General features: G+C 51.8%; 1 protein-coding gene across 1 annotated transcript in view; it reads right to left on the bottom strand.

Moving 5' to 3' along the window:
- Window positions 1-1,058: 1,058 nt before the first annotated feature.
- The window catches only part of RNF115 (ring finger protein 115), a 24,386-nt gene continuing 6,740 nt past the window's right edge, over window positions 1,059-18,704 (bottom strand). Inside the window, exons 2-9 of the mRNA XM_062598145.1 lie at window positions 13,249-13,307; window positions 11,358-11,409; window positions 8,073-8,284; window positions 7,466-7,537; window positions 7,172-7,244; window positions 5,187-5,280; window positions 2,999-3,114; window positions 1,059-2,563 (exon numbers count right to left, since the gene is read on the bottom strand). Of these exons, the coding sequence (XP_062454129.1) occupies window positions 2,432-2,563; window positions 2,999-3,114; window positions 5,187-5,280; window positions 7,172-7,244; window positions 7,466-7,537; window positions 8,073-8,284; window positions 11,358-11,409; window positions 13,249-13,307 (810 nt within the window). The 3' untranslated portion in view covers window positions 1,059-2,431. The remainder of the gene's footprint in view (window positions 2,564-2,998; window positions 3,115-5,186; window positions 5,281-7,171; window positions 7,245-7,465; window positions 7,538-8,072; window positions 8,285-11,357; window positions 11,410-13,248; window positions 13,308-18,704) is intronic.

The raw sequence follows: 18,704 nt of genomic DNA, 5'->3' as shown, positions 1-18,704 counted from the left end.
GGCGCTCAGGCCGCACGGTTGGAGGCCGAAGGACGTCGGGGGCAGGTTGCGGAGAAAACACCCCCCCCCCCACCTCGCCCGGAGAAACGTGGAGCGACCGGTCCGAACGAGCGACTCCGCCAATAAAGCTCAGCCCCCTCCGGCGCCGCTCGAGCGCGTGGTACCCGCCGCGGCTCTGCTCGCCGCGCCGAAACACCGGGCATGGGGCCGTGGGGGGGGGGGGACACACACACACGGCCCTCCCTGTGCCCCCCGCCGAGCCCCGCTCCCTCGGCCCCTGCGATTCCCCGGCCCCGCGCGGGGAGGAAAACCCGGATTTCAGGCACTTCCCACCACTTGACAAGACAGGAGGGAGGAAGCGGGACCAGAAAGCTGGAACTGCCCCGAGTACCGGGAGCTGCGCGGCCCCCCCCGGGCCCCCAAGCCTCACCGCGGCCCCGGCGCTCCTCGGGGGGCCGCGGGCGGAGGCGGCGGGATAAAGCAATCTAGGAAAACGCTTTAGAAAGGATCCGGCTACTGCGAAACTGCTTCTCCCTCTCGCTGCCACCGGCCAACGCAGCCGGGAGCCGCTGATCGGCTCTCAAATCGCGTGGGGCGCGCCGGGCTGCGGCCGCCGGGAACGGCAGCAGCTTCGAAACCCGCGTCCCAAACCTCCTCCCGGCGCCCCGCGCCCGGGTCTCCCTTCCCCGAACGCCCCGGCGCGAGGCAGGGAGGGGGGAGCCAGGGCCCCCCGACGCGCTCCCGGCCGCGCAGTTCGGAGCAAGCCGTGTCCTCCCGAACGCCCAGGTTTACCCGCGGCCACCACCGCTCCGGCCTCGGCGTGCGAGCAGGGACGACGCCGCTGCCTCCCAAACGCCGTCCTCCCGCCGGCCACCCCCTCCCCGGCCCACGTTAGGGCTCGCGCGCCGACCTCCACCACGCGGGCGAGGATTTGTCTTGCAGAAAAACCCTCCTACAGCAATCCCACTAGCTCATTTTCACCCCAGTCAGTCCTGCGGTAGCTTCCCAGGCTCCTTGACCACCTCGTCCAGCCCCAACAATCTTCTCAACATCTAGACTTCTTTATAAAGGCCTTTATTTGACTTAATAGCAAACAAAACACTAGTTTAAATCGAGTGTACGTAGTACACCGTTACAGCAATGAAGTGGCGACATGTTTAGACGCGACCTACCTCTCCCTCCCGCCTGCTGCCGGGCTGAGCCGGGGCTTTAACGCTGCCACACGGTGGTTTAGTGGGTGCCTTAAGCACAGACATGATTTGGACAATAAAAACAAGAAGTCAAACATGGATGAAATGTTACAGAAGTGGAATAGAAATAAAATAAAAAAAAATCTGCGAAAAATAAAGAGATTCTCTTAAAGTTACCAGACTAAGAGAGAATTAAGATTTTTGTGTTAAACACCAAAGAATCAGCTAGTAAAATGGTTATGCACAGTTAGGTCTGCTTTCCTGAAGGGTGCATTTAATGTGGTCCGTATGATACAAGCCAGCTAAGGATCCTAAATGACTCACTGTGGGTGGGGGACAGGTCTGGACAGACCTGGGGACATAGGCACATGGAGAAGGACCAGAAAGAAAGAGGAAAAAAAAAAAAAAAAAAAAAAAAGGAAAAGAGAGGGGGTGGAAAAAAAGAGGAGAGAAGTTCACAAGACAAAAAAACCCGCTTGTGCATTCCTGTTCCCAGAACCGTGGGCTCCTGTGCGTCCCGACCACACGAGCGCACTTCTCTCCGCCAGCACGCCTCAGTAAGACACCTGATCCAGAGACCCTTCGACACCTCCATCTTCACCTCTGCCTCTCCCTTGGGAAAACCTAGAATACTCTTTCACAGACATTTTTGCTCGCGCTCAAGAGAAGAGGAAAAAACCACTCCTGGATTCGGTTCCACCCACATGGTCCGAGGGGCACGGAAAGGGGCCGGAGGAGAGAAGTCAAAAATCGTCTTGTTTCCATGCCCTCCTTCGCCGAAAGGAACTCGGTAACGGGGGCGTTTTCCCCGCCTTTGCCACCTCTCCGTGGGGGGGGGGACGCGGAGTGAGGGCAGGGGGAGCCGACCCCGCGCGGACACGGCTCCGCGGGAGATCTCAGGACCCAGACAGGGTCCGCACCGCGGATGCGAACCTCCCTGCCCTCCTCACCCCCTTCAAAGGGGCCACGTCTACGTAAAGGTTTCACAAGTATAAAATCAAGTCAAATCACTCAAAGACTCTGAATTTAGGACTAAAGAGGCGATTCCGATGGAGACGCGATTCGCTCGGAGATACTAGTTTAAAGTTTCAGGAAAAAGACAGCACTCATTGCAGTAATATCACGGGGTGGGTTCCCTCCCCTGCCCTATATTTCCTGCTACTCTTTTTGTTTGAATTATAATACAATGTACATCTGTAGTAAGAATACTCCGGCCAGAGCCCCCAAGAAGCCCTTGAGCATCAGAAAGTCCATCGATCGTGTAGCTGGCTTTCACTGCTAAAGCTGTTACTTGCTGAGGCCTCGGGGTTCTGTGTTTGCCGAGTCGAATCCTCGCCATTTAAACTCTTCCGGCACACGGGACACGTGTCGTGCTGCAAGGGAAATGTGGGGGCCTCATGAAAACGCCACGCGGATGGCTGATTTCCCGTTCTACGGCTTGGAGGAATCCTCCTGCCCACTGTCCTTGCACTGCAGCCCACGGCTGTTGCACCCGTACCGCAGCGCCCACGCGGCTCCAGCTGACGCAGGTGCAATTGGAAGTGTGGCCTTAGAGAAGCGTGACATACTACAGCCCCGTTATCCACCTTTTGTCCTAACAAAGAGGAGTGTTGAGACCTGACTCAGCTTTCCAAACCATTTCTCACTATTACAAGAGAGATTCACACCTGCAGGCAACTGGAGCTGGCTCAGAGACAGTCAGATCCAGCTAGTGGCACCTCCAGAGCCTGGTTTGGAGCCGCCAGACCAGGACCTGAGCTCACAGCCACGTTCATCCGCAGGGTTCCCACACGGGCAGAGGCTCTTACCAGCTCTAACCACGGCACGATGCAGTTGCTGTGGAAGAAGTGATTGCACGGTAACTGCCGAACCTGCTCCGCTACTGTGTAGTCCTCTTTACACACAGGACACTCCAAACCCGTATCTGGAAGAGACGCACAGACCAAGGGAGGGTGAAGCAGGCAGGGCACCAACAGTAACTTGCAGAGAGTTTTAGCTCTCTGGTAATAACAAGTCCAACTTCTGCGAGCCCAGAGGGGATTCATGCCTCTCTCCGACAGGCTGCCCGGGGGAAAGGAAGCAGCAGGACAGATGGTTCAAGTAGCCAGTGACAGAGATGCGCACAGCTGAGTTTGCTTTGGAAAGTTTGCAGAGGGAGGGGAGTGACAGCATTTATGTTCTTTCTTCCCTCCCTGGCAAAACAGGAGGAAAAAAAGGCAGTTTTCATTCCCCACAGGGAGATGCTCAGAGCCCCTAATGCACAGGACAGTCACTGACTGATCTTGATACACCCAGGAGAGAAGGACTCAGAGCAAAGTCCAGACCCAGCTGGGAGACAGTCTCCCTCGGCAGGAGCCTCCTCTCTGCCTTGACTCTGGAGGATCCCTAGGCAAAACAGCTTATGACGGTCACCTAAAACTCAACAGCATGAGATCTCCAACCACACCTGGCGCTCCATCACAGGGACGTCCTACTCAGCGTGCTGGATTTGCAGGTCAAGCCCTAGGCAGTAAAAACAAGGAAGCAGAACCACCTCTCGCCCTTTTGCAAAGCTCTCTGGTGGTTTTACTGACACTTCTGGGATCTTCAACAATTCCTGAAGTTCCTTTTCGGACAGAAACAACCGCTGTATTCCTGATGGCCAACCCCCAGGTAGCACCTGGTGCAAATCCTGCTGTCGTAGAAGCTGAAAGTGGCATCAGCATCTGCTGTACGCCTTCTGCATTAGGCTAACTGACAAGGCAATTCAAACTAAGGGTATTTTAGCCAAGCCCTGACAGAACTTCCTCACCTGGAACAATGATAGTTTTGCAAGGCTAGTCGGGAATGCTTCCAACACACGACCTCCTCTGCAAGAGCACAGCACGCTGCTACGTAACATCAAACAGGAGAGAGAGCAAAAATCTGGTTTCTCTTCCTTAATACCAAGGCTGACAGTGCTGTTATAATGCTAACACAAATTTCCCAGCCGCAACCAGCAGGGCGACCAAGCTCACAATGATAATCCTCTCCCGACTGCCAGGCAGCCCAGCCCGAGCCCTGTCAGTTCAAACAGGCAGGGCTGAGCATTACAACATGGAAATTCAGATGCTTCTTGGCTTCTCAGACAAGAATAAGAGACATGGGTGTATAAAAAGAACCACACAGAAATATCTGTCATGGAAACAGCCTTTCTAATCAAACAGTGTGTTTTAATGGAGCAGTTTAGTTTCCAGGAATAGAGCAGCTCAGAGGGAAAGGGATCCTTTGAGCAGCCTTCAGAAACAGCCTTCCGCAAATATGGGGAGATAAATCCCCCGGCTGAGCTAATTACAAAACCATAAATGCTACAAAAAAAACCCCATAGGTCTTTCCTGCTGGCTACATTACAGGAACTTACGATCTTTATATGACATTTTCAGGGGTAATTCAGCAAGAATATGTTCAGAGTCTGATCTACCAGTCCTAATGCGAGCCAGTCTGAAAGGGAGGAAAGCAACATGCCGAGTCCAACTTTAACGAGAACTTGAACAACAGAATAAACAGAAGTTTTTAGAAAAGGCCAAGCAGTCACAGGTTTGGTAGGCCAAAGAGGCAGTGCTTAGAGACTGCACAAACATGCTCTATAGAGTGAAGGTTTTTGCTTTCAATTCCTGATGGACTAGATTGGCAGAGATCTGAGATGAGAGGTCCAAGAAGAACTGAACACCAGAGATGACAGCAGGAATAAAGCTCAGGATCTTTGGAGCTAAAAATCATGAATATTTCCAGCGGTGAATCTAGCCAGTGATTCAGGAGGATGGAGCAGTGCTGCCCTCTACCCTCCTGCGTGAGCCAGCCATCAGGGATACACAAGGATACAGCAAAGAGGCTGGTCCTTGGCAGGAGGAGTGAGGAGCTTAGGCCCTAGAGACAAACTTTGAGGCGCTGCAATGACCCTTCGTACATCAAAGCATTCAGAGACAAATGACAAGCATCGGACACAGAGGAAGAGACAGGACACTGTGTTTCACCTACCGACTTGTTCCTGAGTTACTGTCACTGTTGGGAGAGATGAGATCTTCTCTTTGTCAGCTGGAGGAGGTCCTGTGTTTTCCAACTGTCCCAAGAGCTGGAAAGAATAGAAAGAAATGCACGCTGTAGTCAGGAGTACAAACACGGCTTTGCCTTGCAGAGCATCCTCAGTACAAACACAGAGCATGGAGAGCACTACGGCCCGAAAACAAAGAGCAGGGCAGGAACAGCTCAGCACAGCCTGTCCCGGGGAGATGTCACTCTGACCTGCTCCTTAAAATCCCCAGCGACAGATTTCACCAGCTTTCCATACAAGCCACATCAAGGCTCCCTTACTAGAAACATTCCTGCTGCCCAACTTGTACCTGCTATGAGCAAATTAAGGCCATTTCATGCTGGCTTAGATATTCAGTGCACAGGTGATTGTTCTCTGCAGCAGCAATTTTGGTGTTTGAACCTTACTTTCATGCCTCCAGCCTCAGCGATCCTACTTCTTTCATCATTTCCTTCCAACTTGTATTTTCAGACATTTCTCTTGCATCAACGGCTGGGAAACTGAAGGGCCAGGGAGGGAAGGGAAACGATGCCACGGATAAAGGGGAGGGTGTTCCTTTAGTTGGGGAGGATTTTGAACTGAAAGGGAGTCAGTGGACATGTTCTGAGAAAAGAAAAGTTCTCAGACTGTAGAAATGAGGGAGCCTGGAGCCTTCTGCCTCTCTCAGGACACAGCCAGACTGTGGGAGCACAGGCAACCCCACAGGGCGAGGGGAAGCTATAAAGAGAAGCTGTTTAGTTCACTACCACCATCAAATCAAGGAGCGACTGTACCAAACAAGCCTGGTTTCCTACAGGTTTGTATCTCCAGCATGGAGTCTCTAACATTTCATATGGGCTGCAGCTGACAGGATCTCTTTCCTAGTGTTACAGTTTTATATGATTCATAGACATTTTACACTGTTAAGACCTAGATTCACTTAGCAATTGGCTCAAATGTGTTCCAACATGGTCAGGGAGGGGACAAAGAAGCATTTGTTGGAGTCTCATTTACTTTGAAAGTCACACCAAAACACCTGGTCTGACATGAAGTCTTGGGATGGGCAGGACTGCTCCTTCAGACACTGCGGGGAGCCAAGAGGAGCTCTATATCCAGTCGGAATCTGAACTGCGACATCAACCCAATTCCACTGCGGCACTTGCCAGGGCTTGCCCTGCTCTGCTGGGTGTGGGGTGGGAGGAGAAAGGCCCTGTCTCCAAGCGGCCATGTGGGCTGCAGACTCATTTTGGGAAGCGGTGAGTAAGGCGGGCGAGACGGGTGTGTGATGCAGCCTGGGAAGCCGGGGGCTAGTTATGAATGACAGCAGATGGCTTTGCCAGGCGCTTTCAGGAGGTGTCAGCACGACAACAGCAGTGAAATTAGCTCCCAGTAAAGCATCCGTCTGCTCTTCCTTTCCATCCCAGTGACGCCAACACCCTGGAAGAGACTGTTTGTGGATGGAGGCTGCTGGACACCCCCGATCCTCAAAGGAGCCAGACAATGTTTCGAGGGATCGGGAGAGGACTCAGCTCTTCCTTCCACAAACCACAGGAGGAAATGGCTCATGACTCCAGATTGCTGATTTTGGTGAGAAATCCGGGACTGATGCAGGGGATTCTCACCCTCAGCTGCTGGTGAGCCTGTTATAAGGCACCTGCAACCCCTGTACCACACGTAAGTTGGCAAAGAGGCAAACTAAGATATTGTATTTCCACGAGTAAGGTCCAATTCCCAGCTCTGAGCCCCCTTTGAGGAGGCAGGACACAAGCAGCCACCAAGCCAGAGGCCAACGACCTCTTCTAGCCCTCATCGGAAACTACGGGCTCTTCTCCAGCAGTGGGACTGACTGGTGAGGAGTGCAAGAGAAGAAGCAGACAAAAACTTTGAGGCACAGACCAAAACCAGGACAGCAGGCTTGGGTTTTCCTCCAGCTGGGCACACACACATATCTTACCTGGGTGACAATAGCATCAAGGCCGCTCTGTCCCCATGCATAGTCCCCAGGATTCGAGTGCAGCATCCCACTCCTGCAGAAGGGAACAGAGATTCAAGGAAGCCATTTTAGCCACGCCAAACCAGCCTCAAGACTTGCACGATACGCCTAGAGAAACCTTATGCCAGCAGTGACACTGGTCACCTGGGGAGACAGAGCTCCTCAGTGCCAGATAGCTGCTGTTTACTGGGTTCACACACCAGCTTGTGGACAGCCATGATCAAAGCCATGAGCAAAACCAGGCTTGCTACTCACCAGGAAAAAGGGTGCTGGGAGCCAGGAATCGCTGAGTTCGCAAAAAACCCTGCAAAGATCTGTTGTATTATTCTAGAGAGGGGAGGAATTGAAAGAGAAGAGGAACAAGTTGAGCAAACAAATACAGGGCAGCAGCAACAGTTTAGCAAGAAGGGGCAGCAAAACACAAAACACTACTCTGATCGATCACAGCCGTACTGTTGCAAAACTCGCATCCGGTGACATCCCTGTCCAGGAGGGTGAACCGTGAGACAGAGCCTCAGCACGAAGGAACGAGGGATGCTAACTCAGAGAGCGTGGGAGGGCCGGGAGAGGGAAAGGAAATGACTGACTTTCCCAAACACTGACTTGTTTCCTTGTGGTGAGAGTTGGCACTGCTACAGGCAAAACCCACCTTTCCCACCACGCAGCTACTACACCGCGACAATTCGTGCCGAGAGGGACAAAGGGCAGAGCATCTGATGTGAAAGTCTGTGCTTCCTTGGTCCCAGGGGTCTCCCACCATCAGTGCGAGAGTCGCAATTTTGCACTAATTCTCCCTGGAATCCCACATTTTTCACTGAAGAGGGACAGAGAGGCACTTCCAGAGGGCACTTCAGACACTCACCCTTCGATAGCAGGAGACCTGTCGGGGCGCGAGCTGCCTCGGGATCTGTACCTCCGTGTCATGGGCAATCGCGGAGGTCGGCTTGGTCCCCAGAGGTCGGCATGGGCTTGGTGGCCCCTCTCATTGTCTCTGCTGTCTTGATCCAGTGAGCTGCTACTCAGAAAGGGTCTGAAGTCAGGAAAGAACATTGTGTGGTCCAAATGGTCCCAAAGCTGGTGAGACAAAAACACACGGAGCTCTGTCATTAAACCCAGCAACTCCGCAAGACTGTGCTGCCAGCGCCGAGGGTAACCAGGGATTTGCTCCACCAGGTGAGGACCACAAGCTGCTCCTCTCCTGGAAGGGCACCCTGGCAGCTGCCACTGTGACAGAAGAAGGGACTCTGCTACGGGGGCGCAGCCAGACACCTCCTCTGGGGCCAGGACCTTGGACCTGCCACTGCTGTCGGCAAGCGAGACCTCAGCACCGCGATAACTCTGGAAACGGCCCTGCAAAGCTGGCCAAGGGAAACACAGTCCATCTTGACAAAAGCAATTTAGCAAATTTAGAGGGTTGCCATGGCTCCCAGAAAAAAGGTCTGGCAACCATGCTTAATTATAGCCCAAATTAATCAGATGTACCACCCCCAGGAAGACCAACATGTTGACTCTTTTCTGCTATGCACAGATCCCAACAGAATATATATTTTGCTAAGCCATCCCAGGCACTACAAGGGTCTGTCCCTCCCTCAAAGAGCTGAGCTACTGGGGGAGATAACACTGGACCACAGCCTGGAAACCCTGGCCCCAAGTCTCTGCTCTACCACAGGCTCATTGCAGGGCTTCTAGCATGTCTCATCACCTCTCAGCATCTCCACTTCTCCGGCAAAGGGAGACTTATAGCCACAAAGTATGAAGAGTGCTCAGTGTCCTCACTGCCACAGGTGGCAAACAGACATGGCCAAAGGGACAACAGAAGTACAGCCCCAAAAAAGGAAGCTTTGTGCCTTTGGCTATGTCCTCCAATTCAGGCTACCTGATGCTGCAAAACAGGTTGGCAGGATATGGCTGCTAATGAAAGGTCTCACTCAGACAACACTGTCCTGTGGGATCCGGCTGCACACGTAAGCCCACGGCCCGGGCCCACGGCCCGGCCCCGCAGCAGATCTCCCACCACGAGGGCAAGCAGCCACGCTGCTGCCGGTGCCAAAACCCACACGCTCCTTGACCAAGTCAAATTGCCAGCCTGGTGTCAATCCAAGCGAGAGCTGAGACTGCCTGGACAGACTGCCTGCGTCGGGCACTGCTGGGAGCAACCAATGAATCTGCAGAGCTCCTGGCTCCTGTCCCTGCTCCAGGCTGCCGGCTGCAGAGGAGCCGGGCGGGCGTACGACAACACGCAGGGATCCAGGGCAGAGCATCCCTGTCCCCAAGCCACAGCTTAGAGCCGAGCACCCACTCTGGCTACCCTCACATGCAAAACTCATTTGGTTTTAGTCCATCTGGAGGGATTTCTCCTGCAATTCAGATTACCCAGGGATTAAAATAACAGCTGATGCTCTGCTACAAGGAGGGCACTGAAGATTTATGGTTCGGGTTTATAAAAAAATTTCACAGGCCATAACAAAACAAGGAGTGTCAGACGAGAAACCCTCTGTGTGCCACGTGGGAGCACGCTGCTGTTTACACTTGATATGCTCGGGCTAGGCTCCGCGCTCTAAAAGCGATATTAGAAGGAGCAGTGCCCTCAGACTTACTGCAGGAATTAAATGCTACAGAGCATAACGCAAGGGCTGCTCTTTTCTTATTTGTACTAACCCTCATCATGCATTATGACAGCACGAGAGCAGCTTCATTTCCATTTCACACCAAATTAGCTCACTTTACAAGTCTCTTACGTTGCCCAGATCAGCCGAGTACTAGAGGGAAGGGAGAAATCATGTTTATGATCTCTTCTCTGAATTAATATCCCACAGATGAGAATTTTGCTTGTTCGTCTGTTGGTTATGATGAAGATACAGCCTTGCCTGCTGCTGAGAGAAGATCTTCATTTATTATTAATCCTAAAAGCCATTTACATTTACATAGCACCTTTCATTCAGAGGCATCCCAGAGCTCTTCGTAAACTGACACATGGGCTGCACGAAGGGATCACTTTATCTTGCCGAAACATGGGCATTTCTGGGATACAACGCTGGGGAGGAGCACTATAAAAGCAACAGTTTTGCTCAGAAGACAAATGGATCCAATTGAACCAGAGGGGAGGAGAGGCAAACTGGCCATAAACAAAGCAAGTGAAAAAAAAAAAACAGGAGGGATCCAGATTCGAAACACAAAGCTGTAAAGGAATTCCAGTTATTTCGTGATTCCGCTTCTGGCATTAAACTGAGTGGATTTGGTGCAGCACACGAAAGGAAGGCTCAGCAACACACATACTCCAAACCTACCCAGGGATAACCTTAGCATGGCCAGAGCACTGTGCCTCAAGACACCAGGAGATCTGAAGAGCCTAGCAGGACCAGGAAACAACTAAAACTACTCAATAACCAAGCAAATGAATAACCTGATCTCCAAGCAAGGCCTGTAAGCAGAGGAGAGGATTCCATTTCCATCTTTTTTACAGCTCAACCAAGCTTATTTACAGAGCTCTTAAGAACAGAGTCTGCAGTCAGACAGCGAAGCAGCCTGCTGTTCTCTGGGGTCTGGAAGAGGTGCTGCCACCGCCACCACGCTCCCAGGTGACCAGGCAAGGTTACAGCATGAGCTAAGGGGGGAATTTGTGGAGCCTGACTCAGCACGCGCCTGGCTGCTTGTGAATTTAGGTAATGGTGTAAGAAAAGGTGCTTCCAGGCCCTGCTGCCCATCAGCCCCTGTTTGGGAGCCTACGCAACTGAATTATAAAATCAATTTTGTTATAGGCTTTGACTTTTTAAATAGTTCCAGTTTTGGTAAAACCTTCTTGTGCTCAGAACAACAGCGAGCAGAGAAGAATGGACAGTCAGATGCTCTCTGGCTGGACATGTATCACTGACACACATCCCAGCAACTCCAGTCACTGGAAGCCAGAGCGTCTTTCACATACTTGCTAAAATCCTTCTTCTCCTGCCTTGCCCAGGGAGCAAATCTTGGGCAGGTCTCGCATCTCCTGGGAATATCAATGGCCCCCTCAAAATAATCCACCAGGTTCCTGAAATCTTTTACAAAGATCAACTGTCCTCTTTACAGGGAGCTGTACCGTGCTCAAAGCTAAGACAGAAAACCTCTTTTCAGCTACAGTTTAAAAAAAAAGCAAGGCAGCAAAACTCACCTCTGCAAACTGTGTGGATGGGCTGTCGTCTATGCCGCTGCCATCTAGAAAACTGGAGAGAAACAGGCGAGTCAGAGCAGGTCACCCCTCCAGAAACCAGCTCCCCTTCCGGGGTTAAATATAGACGGGAGCTCATGCGGGCAAGACAGTCCCCCATGTGGTCTGAGCGAGAAAGGGATGAGCAAACAGAGCACGCGAGTTACTCAGTGGAAGGAATTACTCTATATAAACACACAGAGCAAGACACAGGTAAGGCCACAGGACTGCCGAGAATGTGCCAGGGAGCTCTGCCAGGACTTTGGATTCCTTGTGCGGAGGGGGAAAAAAAAAGAAAAAAAAAGCAGAATGAGATGCCCCACAGAGGCTCCAGTTCAGAGCAAGAGGCAATTCAACCACTGGAGTGACACCAAGCAGCAACAGGAACACTTTTTGCTGCCACTGCTCCATTAATACTGCTGCTTTGTGAAGATCCATTTTCCCTTTGCAAAACGCAGAGCAGATGCACAGGATCCTGCCAGCTTGGCCCTCTGCTCCAAGCTGTGAAGCCTCCCTACGCTCCACCACAGGGCAACTGAAAACAGCCCGGCCTCAGCTCCGCCGCCCAGCCCAAGGCGTCACTTCCCCTAGTTCGTTCGGAGCTCTGCTCTTCCACAGCAAACGCCTCTCCCCCTGCAGCCAGCAAAAAGCAGAAGGAGAGACAAGTGCAAACTTGGGCTGGTGGCTCCCCGTGTTCATTTGTTAGGAGACCTCTGCTCTCCTGGGGACAGGAGCCCAGGAGGCTAGGTGGGGAGGACACGGGGACAGGAAAGCCTCTCATGCTAGAAGAGATTGCAACGAGCAGAGAGCTTTTTGATCTGGTAATATCAAAGCTGAGAGGCAACGATCACTCCATATAAGCCCATGGAAATAATTCCTAGGGACAAAAAAGGACTATTAAAGCTAAAAGGCTTGTTTACGCGCTGACTCTAAGCACAAGCTGACCATACAAAACGTTTTAGGCGAGAAGCCTGGTTTCTAACTATCAGGAGCAGAAGGGCTCTGGAACAGCCTCCCAGGAGGAGGCTTTTGAGATAGAGCATCGTCGTTCTGTAAATAGGAATCTGTGCTAAGTGCTCTGGAGGACCCCTCCAGTCTTAAGTGACAGGTATAAACCTATATTTAAGAAAAGGACATAGTGTGCTACGAAGTCATCTCACCAGTGACTCCAGGCCCTAGATTCCTGCTGCGGCAATTCTCAGATAGCAAAGGCTCGTGTAATCACTGGCACCCTTTCTCCTCGCCTACCCCCAACCCAAACAAAGCAGTTTTCTCAGCAATTACTCAAGACTGAATATAGCAAGCATTGAACCGGCAGCGTTTTGGATGGCCAATTTGCAGGCGGCGTGTTCTGCTGGGCCACCTCCCACAATGCTCAAGTTAGTGCTCCTCGAGATTGAGCTCAGCAGCCCCAGAAAAGGTATTTCCTCTCTTTGGCCTGAGCCGTGAGATTTGAGAGGTGGTCAGGAGACAGCCCTGGGGCCCAACAGAGGGGAAAAAACAAAGGTACTTTGATTTGCTGAAATTTAAGCTTGATTCCTAAAAAATAGTAGCTTTTACTCTAAAGGACCAAACAAACAGACCTCAAAAACTTTTAAGAGGTTTTGTGCACAGGAGCTTTAATTCAAAACTCTCATCTTATTAAAAATCTTCCCCCAAACCCTCCAGGTGACTCTAGCATGAAACCAATGGCCACCTGTATTTTCAGTCTTATCTAGAGCAAGATAGGAACATACAAGCTTTTCTTTTGCATCTTTACTCCTTATTTTTTCCTTATCATCTGCAGTTTTCAGATGTACTACGCCAGGCATCTCAATGCGTGCTACAACAAGTGATGCACTGGCATGTACATTACCTGGAATCATCTGTGACTTCTTCAATAAAGCCAGATTCACATCTTGGGCAAGTGTATTCCTGTAAAGAGAGAGGAAGTTCGTTTTAGCCACGAAGCACTTAGCTTGCGATTTCAGGAAAGAGACGGCTCAAAAGGTGACACATGAACAGTCAGCATGAGAGTCTAGCACAGATCCCTGATCTTCACTGCCCTGTAAAGGCATTCTGGATGTCTGTTTTCTTAGGGGATCTCACAGCCCTGCGGTTACAGTAGATGCTATTAACCACAATTGACAACTGCGGAACAGAAAAATGCCTTTACCAAGGTCACACACGGTTAGTGGCCGACTGAAGGAAAAAAATAATCACTTCCTGACCCCCAAGCTATAGCTTGGGCTAGTAAACCATGGCTCTACTTTCAATACAAGCTCAATAATTTAGGAGACTTCCTTCTGTCCTTCACAGATCACAGACTAATAGGAACCAATGTCAAAAGCCACACTGTTCACTGCACGGTTAGAGCTAGCCTCCACCTGCTCACGGCTATATGTTTAGGACCCTGCATGGTGTCACCCACCTGCATTTCATTTTATTCTCCTTCAGAAGGAAGGAGACACGTAAAGCTGAACACAGTAGTTTTTATAAAACACTTGGTAGCCCTCAGGTTCGGAGCCTGCTGGAGCAGCAGCGCAGACAAACTGCCAGCCCCGGGCGTGAGACGTGCAGTGAGCATCCACCGACACAGAGGGCACGTCTTGCCTTCTGCTCCTTGCAGAGCTCTGCACCAAGACCTCAGCAGTACATCTGGATGCGCTGCCACAGCCTGTCTGAGCACAGTCCTTATCTCCAGCCTCCAGCCTGTCCAGATAACTCCTTTCAAGGCAAGCGCCATTTACAGGCCTGCTGCAAACCGCTACAAACTCTGGTAACAGCCCTTCGGCAAAGCTCATTTCCAGCTCTGGTGACAGAGCGCAAGTCACTTCAATTAAACAGGTGTCGGGAAGCCGACAAGATGTTTCTAACACGGCTCCGACGCAGAGCTGGATTTCCTGCCATTCGCACAGCAGGGAAGACAGCTCTCCCAGGGAATTTACAGAGAGACACTCTGCAATTATGAGAGCGGAAATATCCTCGACACAGCTGTCCCCCCTGCCCCAAGCCATTTTCATAAATGGGAGTACCGTAAGTAAGCTAGGCTTGCTGGCTTATGATCGCTGACAGACAACTCTGCCTGCTGTTCTGTCCTTCCACTGACCACGCTGTCCCTTTACCAACGGGGGCAGCACTGGGAAAGCAGGAGGGATTTTTGCCGCTTGCTCTGCAGCTGCAAAACATTAAAAATGGTAGAGAGGGAGCTGGGCGATCCAGAGGCTTCCCCTGCTCCGCGAAACGCAGGCGAGCGTGCTGTTAAGGCCGTCAAAGCAAGATTTGCTGCGGGGGAAAGATAATAAGGAGCCAGGCTGGGCAGCCGGGCAAACAGATACGCATTCAGCTTCCAACCAGCGGCACTCACGCCAGAGCAAAGGGACGTCGCTTGCATGACGAAAGCTTTTCCAAACTCCTCAGCCCACGGTAACCTGGTGCTACAGAAGGGCAAGATCCACATACGGAGCCAGGAAAAGTCACGCTCCAACCTCCCCAACTCCACCGTGCTGAGAAATCCCTACCCCAAGGGCCTCAGCTTTCCCCCCAGGGCTCAGCAGACAGGGAACAAGGTCCCCTGCCGCACAGCTCTGTGTTTGCTTTCGCGTCCTGCTGGCCTTTAGCTACGCGCTGCCATGGGCTGTTGAGGCAGCAGCGTACGCTCAGTATCTCCGTCGTGACGAGCACAAGCAGGCTCCCTCCCGTCTTCCCTGTAACTAGCTGTGGCCCCTGCTGCAGGGATTACCAGCCAAGCTCCACTTGCCCTGGCAGCGAAAGGGAAGAGCTCCAGGGAACCCGTCACCCCGGTCCCATCAGCAGCAACTGTCCTCGTGACCACATCAGCAGGGCAACAACCGGTTTGTCAGCTATTTATCCCACAGGAGAAGCAAAAGAAAAAAAAAAAAAAAGAAAATCTGCTCCCAGAAGAGAGAGCAATGTCATCAGCACGTCCACACCCCCCTGCCACGCTTCACCCAAACTCAGCTGCGTAAGCACGTGGTGACTCTGGCTCGGGCACTGATGCATGCACAAGCTGCTCACGGGCAACTGCGGAGACAACTGGAGCAGCAAGCGGTTGGGAGGGATTTCTTCAGAAGGAAAAAAGTTGTTCTTAATTACAGGTGTCCTCATTTGGTTCCAGATCCATGAATCTGCTTCAACTTAGGGCAAAACATTGCCAAACCCCCCCAAAACCCCCCAGATCCTCATTCCCCTGTCCAGCTGCTGAGCAAACGGAGACGGCGCATTCCCAGCACTCCCACTCCCAGGCAGGGATTCTCAACCTGTAATCTGCAGGGTCTCCATCAAACAAGTATAAGGCCATGCCTCCCAAACCTGTCTCGCTGCCCTTTGTCAGCCTTCCCAGACAGCAATGACCATAGATTAAGAAAAACTGCAGCCGCTTAGCCAGCTCCCCGCCAAGCCCAGCCTCGAGCCCTGCGTGTGTCCACGTAGATGTGAAACCAGTCACAGCAAGAGTGGGAAACAGTTAAGTGACTTTCCGTCTCACTAGAGGCTTTGCAGAGCCCAGCTTATCCATGGCAACGGCTGAAACCTAGTTCAAGGAGTACCAAGTTCCCCCTTGTTTTAGGTGGAACACTGGTTATTGGGAAAGCACATGCTGGCAAAAAAAAAAATAAGCAGTTAAGGTAATTTTGTGCATTCAGGCTTTGGGCAGAAGCAGCGCCTGGAAGGAATTCCTGCAAGGGGTAGGGAATGTACTGCCTCCGCATTTCTGAGTGCTCACACCCAGCTCCCAGACCTTCAACAACCCAATGGAGGCATCTACAAATGCAAACGGAGAGTGTTTCTGGTGCGAAATCCCGCTACTTGGGGCCTGACAAGGAGGCGGAAACCAAAGACACGGTAGCAAAGTCCAAGTCGCACCAGTTGCTCCACCTAGTCCATGTAATAAGCATTCCCTAATGCCCAGCTCCCGCTTTGAATTCCTAATATGCTGCAGAGCTCGAGAACTGATCGAATTCCTGGAGCAACGTTACCAGAGCTGGAGCGAAGGTGACGCACCTCCCAGCCCTGTAATGCAATGCCTTGGCGGAGGCAGCTCCAAATCTGCTCAGGTCTTTTTGCTTGCATGAAACGCAAGCTTCAGCCTCCTGTTCCCAGTCCCCCATACGACCTGTTCAGCCCGACGTACTTTGCCTCTTGAATTCATGTTTTCCTGGGAATGGCACACAAGCCCTCCGCCCGCCCATAATTCATCTCATTTCGCTTTTTCCTAAGCAAAACACGAGCTGGCAACACTTGCAGGGTGCCGGGCTTCGGCGGGGCACCTAGCTTTCAGCTCGCCAGCTGGATCGGCTCAACAGATGGAGGGGAGCACGGTGGGGGGTTTCTTACCCCAGCTTCACTCCCGAAGAAAACGCGTGTGCAACCACAGCCTGCGACAGCAGAGGTCTAGGACAGGTTTTCACAACGGCCCATTTAGGCAGCCAAACATGTGGTGCCTTTTCAAAAGAACTCCAGCCTTGAGAATAATGGGAACTGATGGGTGATGAGCTCTTAGAAAAAAATCTGTCTGGGGCTTTCGGCTTTGCGTCTGCAAATTGCAAGGCTAACGAGAATAGACACGTGCATTTGAAAGAGGAATGTGCGCTGCTCAGTTTTGCGTAGGAGCAAATTGTGGGGCTAAATGCCATCATGGATAGCAAGTCAGGCTGCGTAACCAGCTGTGAGAACGGGAAGGCAGGGGGGATCAGCGCGGACACATTCCTGAACAAAAAAGTATAGTTAAAAAAAGGGGGGGGGGGAGCTGATGGGAAAGGCTTTGCAAAACGTGGAGTATTCTCAGGTGTCCCTCTTCAGAGACGCTGGGTCTGAACTGCAAATTAGAAGCTAGGAACAGTGAATGTTTGGCATTTCTTAAAAATAATGAGTATGTATCATCTCTAAAGTTAGGCTCTCAAAATATTGGAGCCAAAAAGCGCCTTTCATATTACACCATTAGGCTTCAGGGCAATTCCAAATCAGGAGGGCATTCTGCACTGCTTAAAATCCTCTACTTAATTTGTTTCCAGCATTTTCTCTGTCAAAACTACCACGTAAGAAAGACTTTCTAAACTTAGCAGCGTGCCATGTCATTGGGGACGCTGCTGCGTTTCCCAGGGCCTGCAGGTCTGATGCGTTTCAGAGCGGTTGTGCAACCGCTGCTGCCAGAGCTGAGGACACGCACGCAGAGAAGCCCTTTTCCAGAGGACAGCCCGGGAGCCGGGGCTATGGTTAGGAAGAGGATAACGATGGCGAATTATCGCTGGAGCCTCCGTTAGGGAAGGTGCTGGGATGAGTCTCACCTGCCGTGGTGAAATATCAGCCTAAGTGGTCCCATCTTGCAGCAAACGAGAGTGTTGGGCAGCGTTCATAAGAGAGATTAAGAGTCTGCCACATTCAGGCAAAACGGCTGGAGAATTGCAGTTCCACTGCCTGTAGCTCTGGCCATTTCTGGAAGCTTTTGAATGCTTTATATATAAATATATACAAAATAATCTGTATGGAAATTGCCAGCATCCTGTCCGAAAGCTCAAACGTATAGTCAGAGCATGAACAGAGATAAAAATGGCATTTGGGATAAATAGCTACAGAGGGGAGGGAGAAGGGAAATCAGCAGAGCAACAGACGATGCGAGGTGGGTGGGATGCTGCCACGCCATCGCAAGCGTGGAGCAGCACAAGCCCTCCGCGTCGCTCCCTGCTTCCCGGGAGCCGTTCAGAGATGCATTTAGAGCCTCCTGCCCGCAGGGGCAGGTCACTTGCTTGCACAGGAGCAGCTTGCTGGGTGCCCCGTGTCCCAAGAAACGTCACCTTGATGGTTTTGGTGAGCACAGGGGTCTCATTTTCCACAAGCCACAGTGCAAAGGAAAAGATTTCCTGCGAGGCTGACAGCATCCTATTACTCTGGCTCCACTTTGGTCTGGTGGGCTGCATTTCCCAGAAGGAAAATAACCCAAAATCCCACGAGCTGCTGTGCCACGAGGAGCCCTCCAGCTCGGACCGCGGCAAGCGGCACCCTCCTGAAGGGAACCTGCTGCGTCCTGCTCACAAGAGACGCGCAGTCACTAGCGGGCGGAAAGCAGCCAGATTATTTCCTAAGCAGCCAGACCCGGGTGGCACATAGATGTCTGGCCTAAGCGCGTCTGTCGGGAGCAATGTTGCTAGACTTGATCCTACGGCGGGGCAGAATAGACTAGAAGGGTTTTCAGCCTCCGGTCTAATGCAGGAGCCGAGAGATACAGGCTGCCCCTCTTAAATCTTTTTTTTTTAAAAAAGCCATTCCCATAACCCAAAGGAAATGCTCCTTGTAGCTAATCTCCAAAGCCAGGCT

This window comes from Rhea pennata, chromosome 31 (assembly GCF_028389875.1).
Source record: "Rhea pennata isolate bPtePen1 chromosome 31, bPtePen1.pri, whole genome shotgun sequence".
NCBI lineage: Eukaryota > Metazoa > Chordata > Aves > Rheiformes > Rheidae > Rhea > Rhea pennata.
The sequence above is the reverse complement of the archived record's forward strand: the minus strand, read 5'-3'. Positions and strand labels throughout refer to the sequence as shown.